The 18,254-nt window shown below is 47.1% G+C and overlaps 1 protein-coding gene across 1 annotated transcript in view; it reads left to right on the top strand.

The window, feature by feature from the left end:
- csnk1da (casein kinase 1, delta a) overlaps positions 1 to 18,254 on the top strand; it is a 66,236-nt gene that overhangs the window by 36,990 nt on the left and 10,992 nt on the right. Inside the window, exons 3-8 of the mRNA XM_031819938.1 lie at positions 2,098 to 2,246; positions 3,814 to 4,042; positions 5,930 to 6,100; positions 7,956 to 8,104; positions 10,180 to 10,357; positions 11,221 to 11,330. Of these exons, the coding sequence (XP_031675798.1) occupies positions 2,098 to 2,246; positions 3,814 to 4,042; positions 5,930 to 6,100; positions 7,956 to 8,104; positions 10,180 to 10,357; positions 11,221 to 11,330 (986 nt within the window). The remainder of the gene's footprint in view (positions 1 to 2,097; positions 2,247 to 3,813; positions 4,043 to 5,929; positions 6,101 to 7,955; positions 8,105 to 10,179; positions 10,358 to 11,220; positions 11,331 to 18,254) is intronic.

Genomic DNA, 18,254 nt, shown 5'->3' on the forward strand with positions numbered 1-18,254 from the left:
ACTAGGTTAATATGAGCTGACCTCTCTCTGATGACAGTCTGGTAGATAGACACTAGGTTAATATGAGCTGACCTCCCTCTGATGACAGTCAGGTAGATGGACACTAGGTTAATATGAGCTGACCTCCCTCTGATGACAGTCAGGTAGATAGACACTAGGTTAATATGAGCTGACCTCCCTCTCTGACAGTCAGGTAGATAGACACTAGGTTAATATGAGCTGACCTCCCTCTGATGACAGTCTGGTAGATGGACACTAGGTTAATATGAGCTGACCTCCCTCTGATGATAGACAGGTAGATGGACACTAGGTTAATATGAGCTGACCTCCCTCTGATGATAGACAGGTAGATGGACACTAGGTTAATATGAGCTGACCTCCCTCTGATGACAGTCTGGTAGATGGACACTAGGTTAATATGAGCTGACCTCCCTCTGATGACAGTCAGGTAGATGGACACTAGGTTAATATGAGCTGACTTCCCTCTGATGACAGTCAGGTAGATGGACACTAGGTTAATATGAGCTGACCTCTCTCTGATGACAGTCAGGTAGATAGACACTAGGTTAATATGAGCTGACCTCTCTCTGATGACAGTCAGGTAGATAGACACTAGGTTAATATGAGCTGACCTCCCTCTGATGACAGTCAGGTAGATAGACACTAGGTTAATATGAGCTGACCTCCCTCTGATGACAGTCAGGTAGATAGACACTAGGTTAATATGAGCTGACCTCTCTCTCTGACAGTCAGGTAGATGGACACTAGGTTAAAATGAGCTGACCTCTCTCTGATGACAGTCAGGTAGATAGACACTAGGTTAATATGAGCTGACCTCCCTCTGATGATAGACAGGTAGATAGACACTAGGTTAATATGAGCTGACCTCTCTCTGATGACAGTCAGGTAGATAGACACTAGGTTAATATGAGCTGACCTCCCTCTCTGACAGTCAGGTAGATGGACACTAGGTTAATATGAGCTGACCTCTCTCTCTGATGATAGACAGGTAGATGGACACTAGGTTAATATGAGCTGAACTCCCGCTGATGACAGTCAGGTAGATAGACACTAGGTTAATATGAGCTGACCTCTCTCTCTGATGATAGACAGGTAGATGGACACTAGGTTAATATGAGCTGACCTCTCCCTCTGATGACAGTCAGGTAGATAGACACTAGGTTAATATGAGCTGACCTCCCTCTGATGATAGACAGGTAGATAGACACTAGGTTAATATGAGCTGACCTCTCTCTGATGACAGTCAGGTAGATAGACACTAGGTTAATATGAGCTGACCTCTCTCTCTGATGATAGACAGGTAGATGGACACTAGGTTAATATGAGCTGACCTCCCTCTGATGACAGTCTGGTAGATGGACACTAGGTTAATATGAGCTGACCTCCCTCTGATGACAGTCAGGTAGATAGACACTAGGTTAATATGAGCTGACCTCCCTCTGATGATAGACAGGTAGATGGACACTAGGTTAATATGAGCTGACCTCCCTCTGATGATAGACAGGTAGATAGACACTAGGTTAATATGAGCTGACCTCCCTCTGATGACAGTCTGGTAGATGGACACTAGGTTAATATGAGCTGACCTCCCTCTGATGACAGTCAGGTAGATGGACACTAGGTTAATATGAGCTGACCTCCCTCTGATGATAGACAGGTAGATAGACACTAGGTTAATATGAGCTGACCTCTTGTGATTTTGTTTTTATTGCATCTAATCTCAGCCTGAACTGAATCAAATGTCCTCCCCTCCTCCTCCTCCCTCTGTCGTCCTCCTCTCCTCAGATCTGTGTAGAGGTCACCTTGAGCTATAGTATGTTGTCAACCATCTCCACGCTGCGATATATGATTAAACACATGGTTACTTTAACATGACTAACATCTCTCTCTCTCTCTGTCTCTGTCTCTCTGTCTCTCGTCTGTCTCCCCTACAGTGGGTATCAATGGGTATATGATTAAACACATGGTTACTTTAACATGACTAACATCCCTCTCTCTCTCTCTCTGTCTCTCTCTCTCTCTGTCTCTCTGTCTCTCTGTCTCTGTCTCTCTGTCTCCTGTCTGTCTCCCCTACAGTGGGTATCCCAACGATAAAGTGGTGTGGGGCGGAGGGCGACTACAACGTGATGGTGATGGAGCTGTTAGGACCTAGTCTGGAAGACCTGTTCAACTTCTGCTCCCGCAAGTTCTCCCTCAAGACTGTCCTGCTGCTGGCTGACCAGATGGTAAGAGACTGGCGTGTGTGTGTGTACCGAGGCAGGGCGCGTGCCAACCTGGGGGTATGGGACCACCTTCAGGAGGCCACTATAACGGGGGCTACCCCCATTCTGAATGACACTGGCCATCACCCCCATCCTGAATGACACTGGCCAACACCCCCATCCTGAATGACACTGGCCAACACCCCCATCCTGAATGACACTGGCCAACACCCCCATCCTGAATGACACTGGCCAACACCCCCATCCTGAATGACACTGGCCAACACCCCCATCCTGAATGACACTGGCCAACACCCCCATTCTGAATGACACTGGCCAACACCCCCATCCTGAATGACACTGGCCAACACCCCCATCCTGAATGACACTGGCCAACACCCCCATCCTGAATGACACTGGCCAACACCCCCAATTTTTCAGTTTTTGATTTGTTAAAAAAGTTTGAAATATCCAATAAATGTCGTTCCACTTCATGATTGTGTCCAACTTGTTGTTGATTCTTCACAAAAAAATACAGTTTTATATCTTTATGTTTGAAGCCTGAAATGTGGCAAAAGGTCGCAAAGTTCAAGGTGGCCGAATACTTTCGCAAGGCACTGTATATAGGTCCGTTGTCATTTCTACCCATCCAGGGGTTTCTAATGCTGAGATGCGTATGGAGAAACCCCTGCCCTGGATCTAGATACGTATGGAATCATCTTGAAAAGGAAAGATCACGTCCCGATTAGCAATCGCTTCTTCTTCATTTTTTGCAACAGTAGTGCTGCAGTGGTTTATACTACCAGGTGTTTAGACTACCAGGTGTCCTCCAGGTGTTTATACTACCAGGTGTCCTCCAGGTGTTTAGACTACCAGGTGTCCTCCAGGTGTTTAGACTACCAGGTGTCCAGACTACCAGGTGTTTATACTACCAGGTGTCCTCCAGGTGTTTATACTACCAGGTGTCCTCCAGGTGTTTCGACTACCAGGTGTCCTCCAGGTGTTTATACTACCAGGTGTTTATACTACCAGGTGTCCTCCAGGTGTTTAGACTACCAGGTGTCCTCCAGGTGTTTAGACTACCAGGTGTCCTCCAGGTGTTTATACTACCAGGTGTTTATACTACCAGGTGTCCTCCAGGTGTTTAGACTACCAGGTGTCCTCCAGGTGTTTAGACTACCAGGTGTCCTCCAGGTGTTTAGACTACCAGGTGTCCTCCAGGTGTTTAGACTACCAGGTGTCCTCCAGGTGTTTATACTACCAGGTGTCCTCCAGGTGTTTAGACTACCAGGTGTCCTCCAGGATTTTAGACTACCAGGTGTCCTCCAGGTGTTTAAATTTTTTACCATTGACACCCATCATGTATATCCACATTCTATGTGCATTATTGATTATGCTAACGCCAGCTCTCTCCTCTCCAGATCAAACTAGCTGTTATTGATCAAGCTCTCTGCTGTCCTCTCCAGATCAGACTAGCTGTTATTGATCAAGCTCTCTGCTGTCCTCTCCAGATCAGACTAGCTGTTATTGATCAACCTCTCTCCTCTCCAGATCAGACTAGCTGTTATTGATCAACCTCTCTCCTCTCCAGATCAGCCGTATAGAGTACATCCACTCTAAGAACTTCATCCACAGAGACGTGAAGCCAGACAACTTCCTGATGGGCCTGGGCAAGAAGGGCAACCTGGTGTACATCATCGACTTTGGGCTGGCCAAGAAGTACCGCGACGCCCGCACACACCAGCACATCCCCTACCGCGAGAACAAGAACCTGACCGGCACCGCACGCTACGCATCCATCAACACACACCTGGGAATCGGTAGGATATATACACTATATGTATAAAAGTATGTGGACACCCCTTCAAATTAGTGGATTCGGCGATTTCAGCCACACCCTTTGCTGACAGGTGTATAAAATCGAGCACACAGCCATGCAATCTCCATAGACAAACATTGGCAGTAGAATAGCTCAGTGACTTTCAAGGTGGCACCGTCATAGGATGTCATAGTCAGTTCGTCAAATATCTGACCTACTACAGCTGCCCCGGTCAACTGTAAGTGCTGTTATTGTGAAGTGGAAACGTCTAGGAGCCACAATGGCTCAACCGTGAAGGTAGGCCACACAAGCTCACAGAACAGAACACTTCCGAGTTCCAAACTGCCTCTGGAAGCAACGTCAGCACAAGAACTGTTCGTCGGGAGCTTCGTGAAATTAGTTTCCATGGCCGAGCAGCCGCACACAAACCTAAGATCACCTTGCACAGTACCAAGCGTCAGCTGAAAATGTTGTACTCTGGAGCATTCTCTGGCGTGATGAAACATGCTGCACCATCTGGCAATCCGACGGATGAATCTAGGGTTTTCGTATGCCAGGAGAACGCTATCTTCCCCAATGCATAGTGCCAACTGTAAAGTTTGGTGGAGGAGGAATAATGGTCTGGGGCAGTTTTTCACGGGTTGTGCTCGGCCCCTTAGTTACAGTGTAGGGAAATCTTAACTCTACAGCATACAGTTACATTCTAAATGATACTGTGCTTCCAGCTTTGTGGAAACAGTTTGGGGAAGGCCCTTTCCTGTTTCAGCATGACAATGTCCCCCTGCACAAAACCAGGTCCATACAGAAATGGTTTGTAGATTGGTGTGGAAGAACTTGATTGAACTGCACAGAGCGCTGACCTCAACTCCATCGAACACCTGAATTGGAACGCAGACCTCACTAATCCTCACTAATTCTCTTGTGGCTGAATGGAAGCAAGTCCCTGCAGCAATGTTCCAACATCTAGTGGAAGGCCTTCCCAGAAGAGTGGAGGCTGTTATAGCAGCAATGTTCCAACATCTAGTGGAAAGCCTTCCCAGAAGAGTGGAGGCTGTTATAGCAGCAATGTTCCAACATCTAGTGGAAAGCCTTCCCAGAAGACTGGAGGCTGTTATAGCAGCAATGTTCCAACATCTAGTGGAAAGCCTTCCCAGAAGAGTGGAGGCTGTTATAGCAACAATGTTCCAACATCTAGTGGAAAGCCTTCCCAGAAGAGTGGAGGCTGTTATAGCAGCAAGCGGGGGACCAACTCCATATTAATGCCCATGATTTTGGAATGAGATGTTTGACCTGTCCACATACTTTTGGCAATATATATAAACAAACACAAACACTACTTACACACACCAGGGAACAAGTACACAACACAAACACCCTGACCCTCTCGCTCTCTTCTCTCTCTCTTCTCTCTCTTCTCTCCCTCTCTTCTCTCCCTCTCCCCTCTCTTCTCTCTCTCCCCTCTCTCTTCTCTCCCTCTCCCCTCTCTTCTCTCTCTCCCCTCTCTCTTCTCTCTCTCTCCCCTCTCTCTTCTCTCCCTCTCTTCTCTCCCTCTCTTCTCTCTCTTATCTCTCTCCTCTCTCTTCTCTCTCTCCCCTCTCTTTTCTCTCTCTCCCCTCTCTTTTCTCTCTCTCCCCTCTCTTCTCTCTCTCCCCTCTCTTTTCTCTCTCTCCCCTCTCTTTTCTCTCTCTCCCCTCTCTCTTCTCTCTCTCCCCTCTCTCTTCTCTCTCTCCCCTCTCTTTTCTCTCTCTCCCCTCTCTTTTCTCTCTCTCCCCTCTCTTCTCTCTCTCTCCTCTCTCTTCTCTCTCTCTTCTCTCTCTCTTCTCTCTCTCTTCTCTCTCTCTTCTCTCTCCTCTCTCTCTCCCTCCCCTCTCTTTTCTCTCCTCAACAGAGCAGTCTCGTCGTGATGACCTGGAGTCTCTTGGCTATGTCCTGATGTACTTCAACCTGGGCAGTCTGCCCTGGCAGGGCCTGAAGGCTGCCACTAAGAGACAGAAGTACGAACGCATCAGTGAGAAGAAGATGTCTACCCCCATCGAGGTCCTCTGTAAAGGATATCCATGTGAGTAGTTGAAAGACCTGTCTGTGGCTGGAAGTTGATGGGGTTTTCTGAAGTCAAAACAGGTCGTTTTTACATAGTAGATCCTTGTACATATAGAATTTCCACTCCCTGTCTTTGAAAGTGGACCACAGAAGAGCTATCCAAAGTGTGATGGATAGGGTTAGGAGTTTATCCTGAGCATGTGACCTAACCAGGAAGAAAGCTGATCAGATTCAGAACATCTGTTTGTAGTGTATCGCTTGTTGTCTTGGAGACTAGAGGATTCACATTCAGGCATTTTATTCCACATATATATATATTATACAACTGGATGTAGAAAAAGAGCTGTATCTCGACCCATCCTCTCCTCTCAGGGGAGTTTACCATGTCCAGGTGTATAATAATTAAAGAGCTGTATCTCGACCCATCCTCTCCTCTCAGGGGAGTTTACCATGTCCAGGTGTATAATAATTAAAGAGCTGTATCTCGACCCATCCTCTCCTTTCTCCTCTCAGGGGAGTTTACCATGTCCAGGTGTATAATAATTAAAGAGCTGTATCTCGACCCATCCTCTCCTCTCAGGGGAGTTTACCATGTCCAGGTGTATAATAATTAAAGAGCTGTATCTCGACCCATCCTCTCCTCTCAGGGGAGTTTACCATGTCCAGGTGTATAATAATTAAAGAGCTGTATCTCGACCCATCCTCTCCTCTCAGGGGAGTTTACCATGTCCAGGTGTATAATAATTAAAGAGCTGTATCTCGACCCATCCTCTCCTCTCAGGGGAGTTTACCATGTCCAGGTGTATAATAATTAAAGAGCTGTATCTCGACCCATCCTCTCCTCTCAGGGGAGTTTACCATGTCCAGGTGTATAATAATTAAAGAGCTGTATCTCGACCCATCCTCTCCTCTCAGGGGAGTTTACCACGTCCAGGTGTATAATAATTAAAGAGCTGTATCTCGACCCATCCTCTCCTCTCAGGGGAGTTTACCATGTCCAGGTGTATAATAATTAAAGAGCTGTATCTCGACCCATCCTCTCCTCTCAGGGGAGTTTACCATGTCCAGGTGTATAATAATTAAAGAGCTGTATCTCGACCCATCCTCTCCTCTCAGGGGAGTTTACCACGTCCAGGTGTATAATAATTAAAGAGCTGTATCTCGACCCATCCTCTCCTCTCAGGGGAGTTTACCATGTCCAGGTGTATAATAATTAAAGAGCTGTATCTCGACCCATCCTCTCCTCTCAGGGGAGTTTACCATGTCCAGGTGTATAATAATTAAAGAGCTGTATCTCGACCCATCCTCTCCTCTCAGGGGAGTTTACCATGTCCAGGTGTATAATAATTAAAGAGCTGTATCTCGACCCATCCTCTCCTCTCAGGGGAGTTTACCATGTCCAGGTGTATAATAATTAAAGAGCTGTATCTCGACCCATCCTCTCCTCTCAGGGGAGTTTACCATGTCCAGGTGTATAATAATTAAAGAGCTGTATCTCGACCCATCCTCTCCTCTCAGGGGAGTTTACCACGTCCAGGTGTATAATAATTAAAAAGCTGTATCTCGACCCATCCTCTCCTTTCTCCTCTCAGGGGAGTTTACCACGTCCAGGTGTATAATAATTAAAAAGCTGTATCTCGACCCATCCTCTCCTTTCTCCTCTCAGGGGAGTTTACCATGTCCAGGTGTATAATAATTAAAGAGCTGTATCTCGACCCATCCTCTCCTCTCAGGGGAGTTTACCATGTCCAGGTGTATAATAATTAAAGAGCTGTATCTCGACCCATCCTCTCCTCTCAGGGGAGTTTACCATGTCCAGTTGTATAATAATTAAAGAGCTGTATCTCGACCCATCCTCTCCTTTCTCCTCTCAGCGGAGTTTGCCACGTACCTGAACTTCTGCCGTTCTCTGCGGTTCGATGACAAGCCCGACTACTCGTACCTCAGACAGCTGTTCAGGAACCTGTTCCACAGACAGGGCTTCTCCTACGACTACGTCTTCGACTGGAACATGCTCAAGTTTGTGAGTAACGTCTCTCTGCTACGTCTGAATCATCCCCTTCGTTACATTGACCCCGGACTGGAATCTTTTCATTACAATATCTCCTTTCTCCTGAAGTGTACACTCGTTCACTACTTCCCACAAATCTGTAAAGCGTTGGGATTGGTGGAGACATGGGCTAGTGGGAGGTTCCACTGTATTTCTTCAAGTCAGTGATGTGAACCAGTGCACACTTTGGGAGGAAGGAGAGGTAATTGAGGCATAGTAATGGAATGTCCACGGTGGCCATTTTGTTGGTCTACGAATAGCAGTTGTGTGCCTGGCAACGGCAGCCATTTTGAATGCTGATTGAGCAAATTCCTGGTCAATAAGATCCCATGGTGTTGTTGTGATAGTGAAGGGTTGGGAGGTGGGACAGTGTGACTGTTGTCTCCATGGTGTTGTTGTGATAGTGAAGGGTTGGGAGGTGGGACAGTGTGACTGTTGTCTCCATGGTGTTGTTGTGATAGTGAAGGGTTGGGAGGTGGGACAGTGTGACTGTTGTCTCCATGGTGTTGTTGTGATAGTGAAGGATTAGCAGGTGGGACAGTGTGACTGTTGTCTCCATGGTGTTGTGATAGTGAAGAGGTGGGACTGTTGTCTCCATGGTGTTGTGATAGTGAAGAGGTGGGACAGTGTGACTGTTGTCTCCATGGTGTTGTTGTGATAGTGAAGAGGTGGGAGGTGGGACAGTGTGACAGTTGTCTCCATGGTGTTGTGATAGTGAAGGGTTGGGAGGTGGGACAGTGTGACTGTTGTCTCCATGGTGTTGTTGTGATAGTGAAGGGTTGGGAGGTGGGACAGTGTGACTGTTGTCTCCATGGTGTTGTTGTGATAGTGAAGAGGTGGGACAGTGTGACTGTTGTCTCCATGGTGTTGTTGTGATAGTGAAGGGTTGGGAGGTGGGACAGTGTGACTGTTGTCTCCATGGTGTTGTTGTGATAGTGAAGAGGTGGGACAGTGTGACTGTTGTCTCCATGGTGTTGTTGTGATAGTGAAGAGGTGGGACAGTGGGACTGTTGTCTCCATGGTGATGTTGTGTTAGTGAAGGGTTGGGAGGTGGGACTGTTGTCTCCATGGTGTTGTTGTGATAGTGAAGGGTTGGGAGGTGGGACAGTGTGACTGCTATCTCCATGGTGTTGTTGTGATAGTGAAGGGTTGGGAGGTGGGACAGTGTGACTGCTATCTCCATGGTGTTGTTGTGATAGTGAAGAGGTGGGACAGTGTGACTGTTGTCTCCATGGTGTTGTTGTTATAGTGAAGGGTTGGGAGGTGGGACAGTGTGACTGTTGTCTCCATGGTGTTGTTGTGATAGTGAAGGGTTGGGAGGTGGGACAGTGTGACTGTTGTCTCCATGGTGTTGTTGTGATAGTGAAGAGGTGGGACAGTGTGACTGTTGTCTCCATGGTGTTGTTGTGATAGTGAAGGGTTGGGAGGTGGGACAGTGTGACTGTTGTCTCCATGGTGTTGTTGTGATAGTGAAGAGGTGGGACAGTGTGACTGTTGTCTCCATGGTGTTGTTGTGATAGTGAAGGGTTGGGAGGTGGGACTGTTGTCTCCATGGTGTTGTTGTGATAGTGAAGGGTTGGGAGGTGGGACAGTGTGACTGCTATCTCCATGGTGTTGTTGTGATAGTGAAGAGGTGGGACAGTGTGACCGTTGTCTCCATGGTGGTGTTGTGATAGTGAAGGGTTGGGAGGTGGGACTGTTGTCTCCATGGTGTTGTTGTGATAGTGAAGGGTTGGGAGGTGGGACAGTGTGACTGCTATCTCCATGGTGTTGTTGTGATAGTGAAGAGGTAGGACAGTGTGACTGTTGTCTCCATGGTGTTGTTGTTATAGTGAAGGGTTGGGAGGTGGGACAGTGTGACTGCTATCTCCATGGTGTTGTTGTGATAGTGAAGAGGTGGGACAGTGTGACTGTTGTCTCCATGGTGTTGTTGTGATAGTGAAGGGTTGGGAGGTGGGACAGTGTGACTGTTGTCTCCATGGTGTTGTTGTGATCGTGAAGAGGTGGGACTGTTGTCTCCATGGTGATGTGTGTCTCTGTGTGTCCAGGGCGCCAACAGGGCAGCGGAGGATGCAGAGAGGGAGAGGAGAGCTGGTGAGGACAGACTGAGACAGGGACAGGCCAGGGCCCCTGCAGGGGCCAGGGGGATCCCCTCCGCCTCCGGACGACCCAGAGGAGCACAGGACGCAGCCGCACCCGCACCCCTCACACCCACCTCACACACAGGTTAGTGAAAACACACACACACCTCACACACAGGTTAGTGAAAACACACACAAACACACCTCACACACAGGTTAGTGAAAACACATTGGTTAAAAAAAGGTTGATCACCAGGTATCTGTCCTCTATCCCAGGTATCTGTCCTCTATCCCAGGTATGGAGGTCTCTCTCTCTAACCCCAGGTATCTGTCCTCTATCCCAGGTATGGAGGTCTCTCTCTCTAACCCCAGGTATCTGTCCTCTACCCCAGGTATGGAGGTCTCTCTCTCTAACCCCAGGTATCTGTCCTCTATCCCAGGTACGGAGGTCTCTCTCTCTAACCCCAGGTATCTGTCCTCTATCCCAGGTACGGAGGTCTCTCTCTCTAACCCCAGGTATCTGTCCTCTATCCCAGGTATGGAGGTCTCTCTCTCTAACCCCAGGTATCTGTCCTCTATCCCAGGTATGGAGGTCTCTCTCTAACCCCAGGTATCTGTCCTCTATCCCAGGTATGGAGGTCTCTCTCTCTAACCCCAGGTATCTGTCCTCTATCCCAGGTATGGAGGTCTCTCTCTCTAACCCCAGGTATGGAGGTCTCTCTCTCTAACCCCAGGTATCTGTCCTCTATCCCAGGTATGGAGGTCTCTCTCTCTAACCCCAGGTATCTGTCCTCTATCCCAGGTATGGAGGTCTCTCTCTCTAACCCCAGGTATGGAGGTCTCTCTCTCTAACCCCAGGTATGGAGGTCTCTCTCTCTAACCCCAGGTATGGAGGTCTCTCTCTAACCCCAGGTATGGAGGTCTCTCTCTCTAACCCCAGGTATCTGTCCTCTATCCCAGGTATGGAGGTCTCTCTCTCTAACCCCAGGTATCTGTCCTCTACCCCAGGTATGGAGCGAGAGAGGAAGGTCAGCATGCGTCTTCATCGTGGAGCTCCTGTCAACATCTCCTCCTCAGACCTGACTGGACGACAGGACTCACGCATGTCCACCTCACAGGTTAGACACACACACAACACCCTGTATGTCCACCTCAGGCTAGACACACAACACCCTGTATGTCCACCTCACAGGTTAGACACACACACACAACACCCTGCATGTCCACCTCACAGGTTAGACACACACAACACCCTGCATGTCCACCTCACAGGTTAGACACACACAACACCCTGTATGTCCACCTCACAGGTTAGACACACACAACACCCTGTATGTCCACCTCAGGCTAGACACACACAACACCCTGCATGTCCACCTCACAGGTTAGACACACACAACACCCTGCATGTCCACCTCACAGGCTAGACACACACAACACCCTGTATGTCCACCTCACAGGTTAGACACACAACACCCTGCATGTCCACCTCACAGGCTAGACACACACAACACCCTGTATGTCCACCTCACAGGTTAGACACACAACACCCTGCATGTCCACCTCACAGGTTAGACACACACAACACCCTGTATGTCCACCTCACAGGTTAGACACACACAACACCCTGTATGTCCACCTCAGGTTAGACACACACAACACCCTGTATGTCCACCTCAGGTTAGACACACACAACACCCTGTATGTCCACCTCAGGCTAGACACACAACACCCTGTATGTCCACCTCAGGCTAGACACACACAACACCCTGTATGTCCACCTCAGGCTAGACACACACAACACCCTGTATGTCCACCTCAGGCTAGACACACACAACATCCTGTATGTCCACCTCAGGCTAGACACACACAACACCCTGTATGTCCACCTCAGGCTAGACACACAACACCCTGTATGTCCACCTCACAGGTTAGACGCACAACACCCTGTATGTCCACCTCAGGTTAGACACACAACACCCTTTATGTCCACCTCAGGTTAGACACACACAACACCCTGTATGTCCACCTCAGGCTAGACACACAACACCCTGTATGTCCACCTCAGGCTAGACACACACAACACCCTGTATGTCCACCTCAGGCTAGACACACACAACACCCTGTATGTCCACCTCAGGCTAGACACACACAACACCCTGTATGTCCACCTCAGGCTAGACACACACAACACCCTGTATGTCCACCTCAGGCTAGACACACACAACACCCTGTATGTCCACCTCACAGGCTAGACACACACTTCTCACAGGTCTGAAACCTTCGTCATGTTTCTATCCTTGTTTGAATTGTTCTTCATTCCTTTTCAACTCTCTCTGATGACACTTTAACGATCAACACCGCAGGGCGTCCACAAACAGTCGCACAGGAATGTGAAACCTTTTCACGGGCGTCATAAAGACATGGCTGTAATGTTGCAGCGCGTCAGTGTTTCCCCTATATTCATTTTTAGCAGTGGCGGGCCACCACTGAAGAAGACAATAAATTCAACTTAAAGGACTAAAACCAGATGTGAAGTGTGTCGATAAGATAACAGACTGATATATATATATATATATATATATATTTAACATGAGATCGTCTTTGAGAAGTAACAATCAGTGTTCTAAAAACTAGACATTCTAGTTCTAGAATCCGAAATGAAAACACTTTAGTTCCGTACGTTTCAGTCACTCAGATAGCATAAGAACATGGCAGCAAAGAAGCCACTTCTCTCCAGGAAAAACATCAGGGACAGACTGATATTCTGCAAAAGGTACAGGGATTGGACTGCTGAGGACGGGGGTAAAGTCATTTTCTCTGATGAATCCTCTTTCCGATTGTTTGGGGCATCCGGAAAAAAGTTTGTCCGGAGAAGACAAGGTGAGCACTACCATCAGTCCTGTGTCATGCCAACAGTAAAGCATCCTGAGACCATTCATGTGTGGGGTTGCTTCTCAGCCAAGGGAGTGGGCTCACTCACAATTTTGCCTAAGAACACAGCCATGAATAAAGAATGGTGAATCGTTATTCATCACTCCAGGGAACGTGTTTCCACTGCTCCAGAGTCCAATGGCAGCAAGCTTTACACCACTCCAGCTGACGCTTGGTACTGTGCACGGTGATCTTAGGCTTGTGTGCAACTGCTCGGCCATGGAAACCCATTTCATCACCATGGAAACCCATTTCATCACCATGGAAACCCATTTCATCACCATGGAAACCCATTTCATCACCATGGAAACCCATATCACCATGGAAACCCATCTCATCACCATGGAAACCCATTTCACGAAGCTCCCGACGAACAGTTATTGTGCTGACGTTGCTTCCAGGGACAGTTTGGAACTCTGTAGTGAGTGTTGCAACTGAGGACAGATGATTTTTGTGCGTTTCAGCACTCAGCGGTCCCGTTCTGTTAGCTTGTGTGGTCTACCACTTCGCTGCTGAGCCGTTGTTGCTCCTAGACCTTTCCACTTCACAATAACAGCACTTACAGTTGACCTGGGCAGCTCTAGCAGAGCAGAAATTAAACTAACTGACTTGTTGGAAAGGTGGCATCCTATGACGGTGCCACTTTGAAAGTCTCTGAGCTCTTCAGTAAGGCCATTCTACTGTCAATGTTTGTCTATGGAGATTGCATGGCATGGTGCTCGATTTTATACACCTGTCAGCAACAGGTGTGGCTGAAATAGATTAATCCACTAATTTGAAGGGGTGTCCACATACTTTTGTGTGTGTATATAGTGTATTGAATGAGATGAACAAAAAGTCTCTCCTATATAAGTTTGGTGCAGAAACCTAACAGTCACACATCTTGGCTTCTTTATAGCGTCTTTTAGTAATGTGCTGCCAGACAATTCTAGTCCTGTTTTCCCTCCTAACAAGTTGGTCCACCACAACAGCATTGTTCAACCTCTAACTGTATTCTCCTAACCAGTCGCACATCTTGGCTTCTTCATAGCATCATTTTTTGGTTGCTTGTCAAATGGAACCCTACTCCCTCTATGGTGCACTACTAGGGCACTGGTTAAAGGTATTGTACGATACTGTGCATTAGGACAGTATTCACACCCCCTTGACTTTTTCTACATGTTGTTACTGTTACAGCCTTTTTTTGAAATGGATTCAATTGTTTTGTTTTTCTTCATTAATCTACACACAATACCCCGTAATGACATCACAATACCCCGTAATGACCTCACAATACCCCGTAATGACATCACAATACCCCGTAATGACATCACAATACCCCGTAATGACATCACAATACCCCGTAATGACATCACAATACCCCCCGTAATGACATTACAATACCCTGTAATGACATTACAATACCCCGTAATGACATCACAATACCCCGTAATGACATCACAATACCCCGTAATGACATTACAATACCACCCCGTAATGACATTACAATACCCCGTAATGACATCACAATACCCCGTAATGACATCACAATACCCCGTAATGACATCACAATACCCCGTAATGACATCACAATACCCCGTAATGACATCACAATACCCCGTAATGACATCACAATACCCCGTAATGACATCACAATACCCCCCCGTAATGACATCACAATACCCCCCCGTAATGACATTACAATACCCCCCCGTAATGACATCACAATACCCCGTAATGACATCACAATACCCCGTAATGACATTACAATACCACCCCGTAATGACATTACAATACCCCGTAATGACATCACAATACCCCGTAATGACATCACAATACCCCGTAATGACATTACAATACCCCGTAATGACATCACACTACCCCGTAATGACATCACAATACCACCCCGTAATGACATCACAATACCACCCCGTAATGACATTACAATACCCCGTAATGACATCACAATACCCCGTAATGACATCACAATACCCCGTAATGACATCACAATACCCCGTAATGACATCACAATACCACCCCGTAATGACATTACAATACCACCCCGTAATGACATTACAATACCCCGTAATGACATCACAATACCCCGTAATGACATCACAATACCCCGTAATGACATTACAATACCCCGTAATGACATCACAATACCACCCCGTAATGACATCACAATACCACCCCGTAATGACATCACAATACCACCCCGTAATGACATCACAATACCACCCCGTAATGACATCACAATACCACCCCGTAATGACATTACAATACCCCGTAATGACATCACAATACCACCCCGTAATGACATCACAATACCACCCCGTAATGACATCACAATACCACCCCGTAATGACATCACAATACCACCCCGTAATGACATCACAATACCACCCCGTAATGACATCACAATACCACCCCGTAATGACATCACAATACCACCCCGTAATGACATCACAATACCACCCCGTAATGACATCACAATACCACCCCGTAATGACATCACAATACCACCCCGTAATGACATCACAATACCACCCCGTAATGACATCACAATACCACCCCGTAATGACATCACAATACCACCCCGTAATGACATCACAATACCACCCCGTAATGACATCACAATACCCCGTAATGACATCACAATACCACCCCGTAATGACATCACAATACCACCCCGTAATGACCTCACAATACCACCCCGTAATGACATCACAATACCACCCCGTAATGACCTCACAATACCACCCCGTAATGACCTCACAATATCACCCCGTAATGACATCACAATACCACCCCGTAATGACATCACAATACCACCCCGTAATGACATCACAATACCACCCCGTAATGACATCACAATACCACCCCGTAATGACATCACAATACCACCCCGTAATGACATCACAATACCACCCCGTAATGACATCACAATACCACCCCGTAATGACATCACAATACCACCCCGTAATGACATCACAATACCACCCCGTAATGACCTCACAATACCACCCCGTAATGACCTCACAATACCACCCCGTAATGACCTCACAATACCACCCCGTAATGACCTCACAATACCACCCCGTAATGACATCACAATACCACCCCCGTAATGACATTACAATACCACCCCGTAATGACATTACAATACCCCCGTAATGACCTCACAATACCCCGTAATGACCTCACAATACCCCGTAATGACCTCACAATACCCCGTAATGACATTACATTACCACCCCGTAATGACATTACAATACCACCCCGTAATGACATCACATTACTACCCCGTAATGACATCACAATACCACCCCGTAATGATATCACAATACCACCCCGTAAGACATCACAATACCACCCGTAATGACATCACAATACCACCCCGTAATGACATCACAATACCACCCCGTAATGACATCACAATACCACCCCGTAATGACATCACAATACCACCCCGTAATGACATCACAATACCACCCGTAATGACATCACAATACCACCCCGTAATGACATCACAATACCACCCCGTAATGACATCACAATACCACCCCGTAATGACATCACAATACCACCCCGTAATGACATCACAATACCACCCCGTAATGACATCACAATACCACCCCGTAATGACATCACAATACCACCCCGTAATGACATCACATCACAATACCACCCCGTAATGACATCACAATACCACCCCGTAATGACATCACAATACCACCCCGTAATGACATCACAATACCACCCCGTAATGACAAAGTAATTTTGATAAGTATTCAGACCCTTTACTCATTACTTTGTTGAAGTGACTTTGGCAGTGATTACAGCTTTGAGTCTTGGGTATGACACTACAAACTTGGCACACCTGTATTTGGGGAGTTTCTCCCATTCTTCTCTGTAGATCCTCTCAAGCTCTATCAGGTTGGATGAGAAGTGTTGCTGCACAGCTATCTTCAGGTCTCTCCAGAGATGTTAAATCATGTTCAAGTCTAGGCTCTGGCTGGACCACTCAAGGACATTCAGTGACTTGTCCCGAAGCCACTCCTGCATTTTCTTGGCTGTGTGCTTAGGGTTGTTGTCCTGTTGGAAGGTGAACCTTCACCCCAGTCTGAGTTCCTGATCTCTCTGGAGCAGGTTTTCATCAAGGGTTTATCCGTACTTTGCTCTGTTCATATTTCCATCAATCCTGACTAGACTCCCAGTCCATGCCGCTGAAAAACATCCCCACATGATGCTGCCACAACCATGCTTCTCCGGTAGGGATGGTGCCAGGTTTCCACCAGATGTGAAGCTTGGCATTCAGGCCAAAGACTTCAATCTTGGTTTCATCAGATAATCTTGTTTTTTGTGGTCTGAGAGTCTTTAGGTGCCTTTTGGCAAACTCTCTAAACGGACTGTCATGTGCCTTTTTACTGAGGAGTGGCTTCCGTTTGGCCACTCTCCACAGAGGAACTGACTATCGAGGTCTTGGTCACCTCCCAGACCAAGGCCCTTCTTCCACAACTGCTCAGTTTGGCCGGGCGGCCAGCTCTAGGAAGAGTCTTCGTGGTTCCAAACTTCTTTCATTTAAGAATGATGGAGGCCACTGTGTTCTTGGGGACCGTCAATGCTGCAGAAATGTTTTGGTACCCTTCACCAGAACTGTGCCTCGACACAATCCTGTCTCGGAGCGCTACGGACAATTCCTTCGACCTCACGGCTTGGTTTTTGCTCTGACATGCACTGTCAACTGTGGGACCTTTATATAGACAGGTGTGTGCCTTTCCAAATCATGTTCAATCAATTGAAGTAGTAGAAACATCTCAAGGATGATCAATGGAAACAGGATGCACCAGGATTTGATGCACCTGAGCTCAATTTCGAATCTGAATACTTATGTAAATAAGGTATTTCAGTTTTTTTGTATTTGTGTCTTCGTCGTTAATGGGTAGATTGATGAGGAACACATTTAATCCATTTTAGAATAAGAGTAACTTAATAAAATGTGTATAAAGGGGGAAGGTGTCTGAATACTTTCTGAATGTACTGTATGTGGAATAGGATCCCATTTGGAACACACCTCTAGGTGCTATTAGCCAGTTTTACCTCACACTCGGTTGACTCTCCCTCCT

This window comes from Oncorhynchus kisutch, unplaced genomic scaffold, assembly GCF_002021735.2.
Source record: "Oncorhynchus kisutch isolate 150728-3 unplaced genomic scaffold, Okis_V2 scaffold2905, whole genome shotgun sequence".
NCBI lineage: Eukaryota > Metazoa > Chordata > Actinopteri > Salmoniformes > Salmonidae > Oncorhynchus > Oncorhynchus kisutch.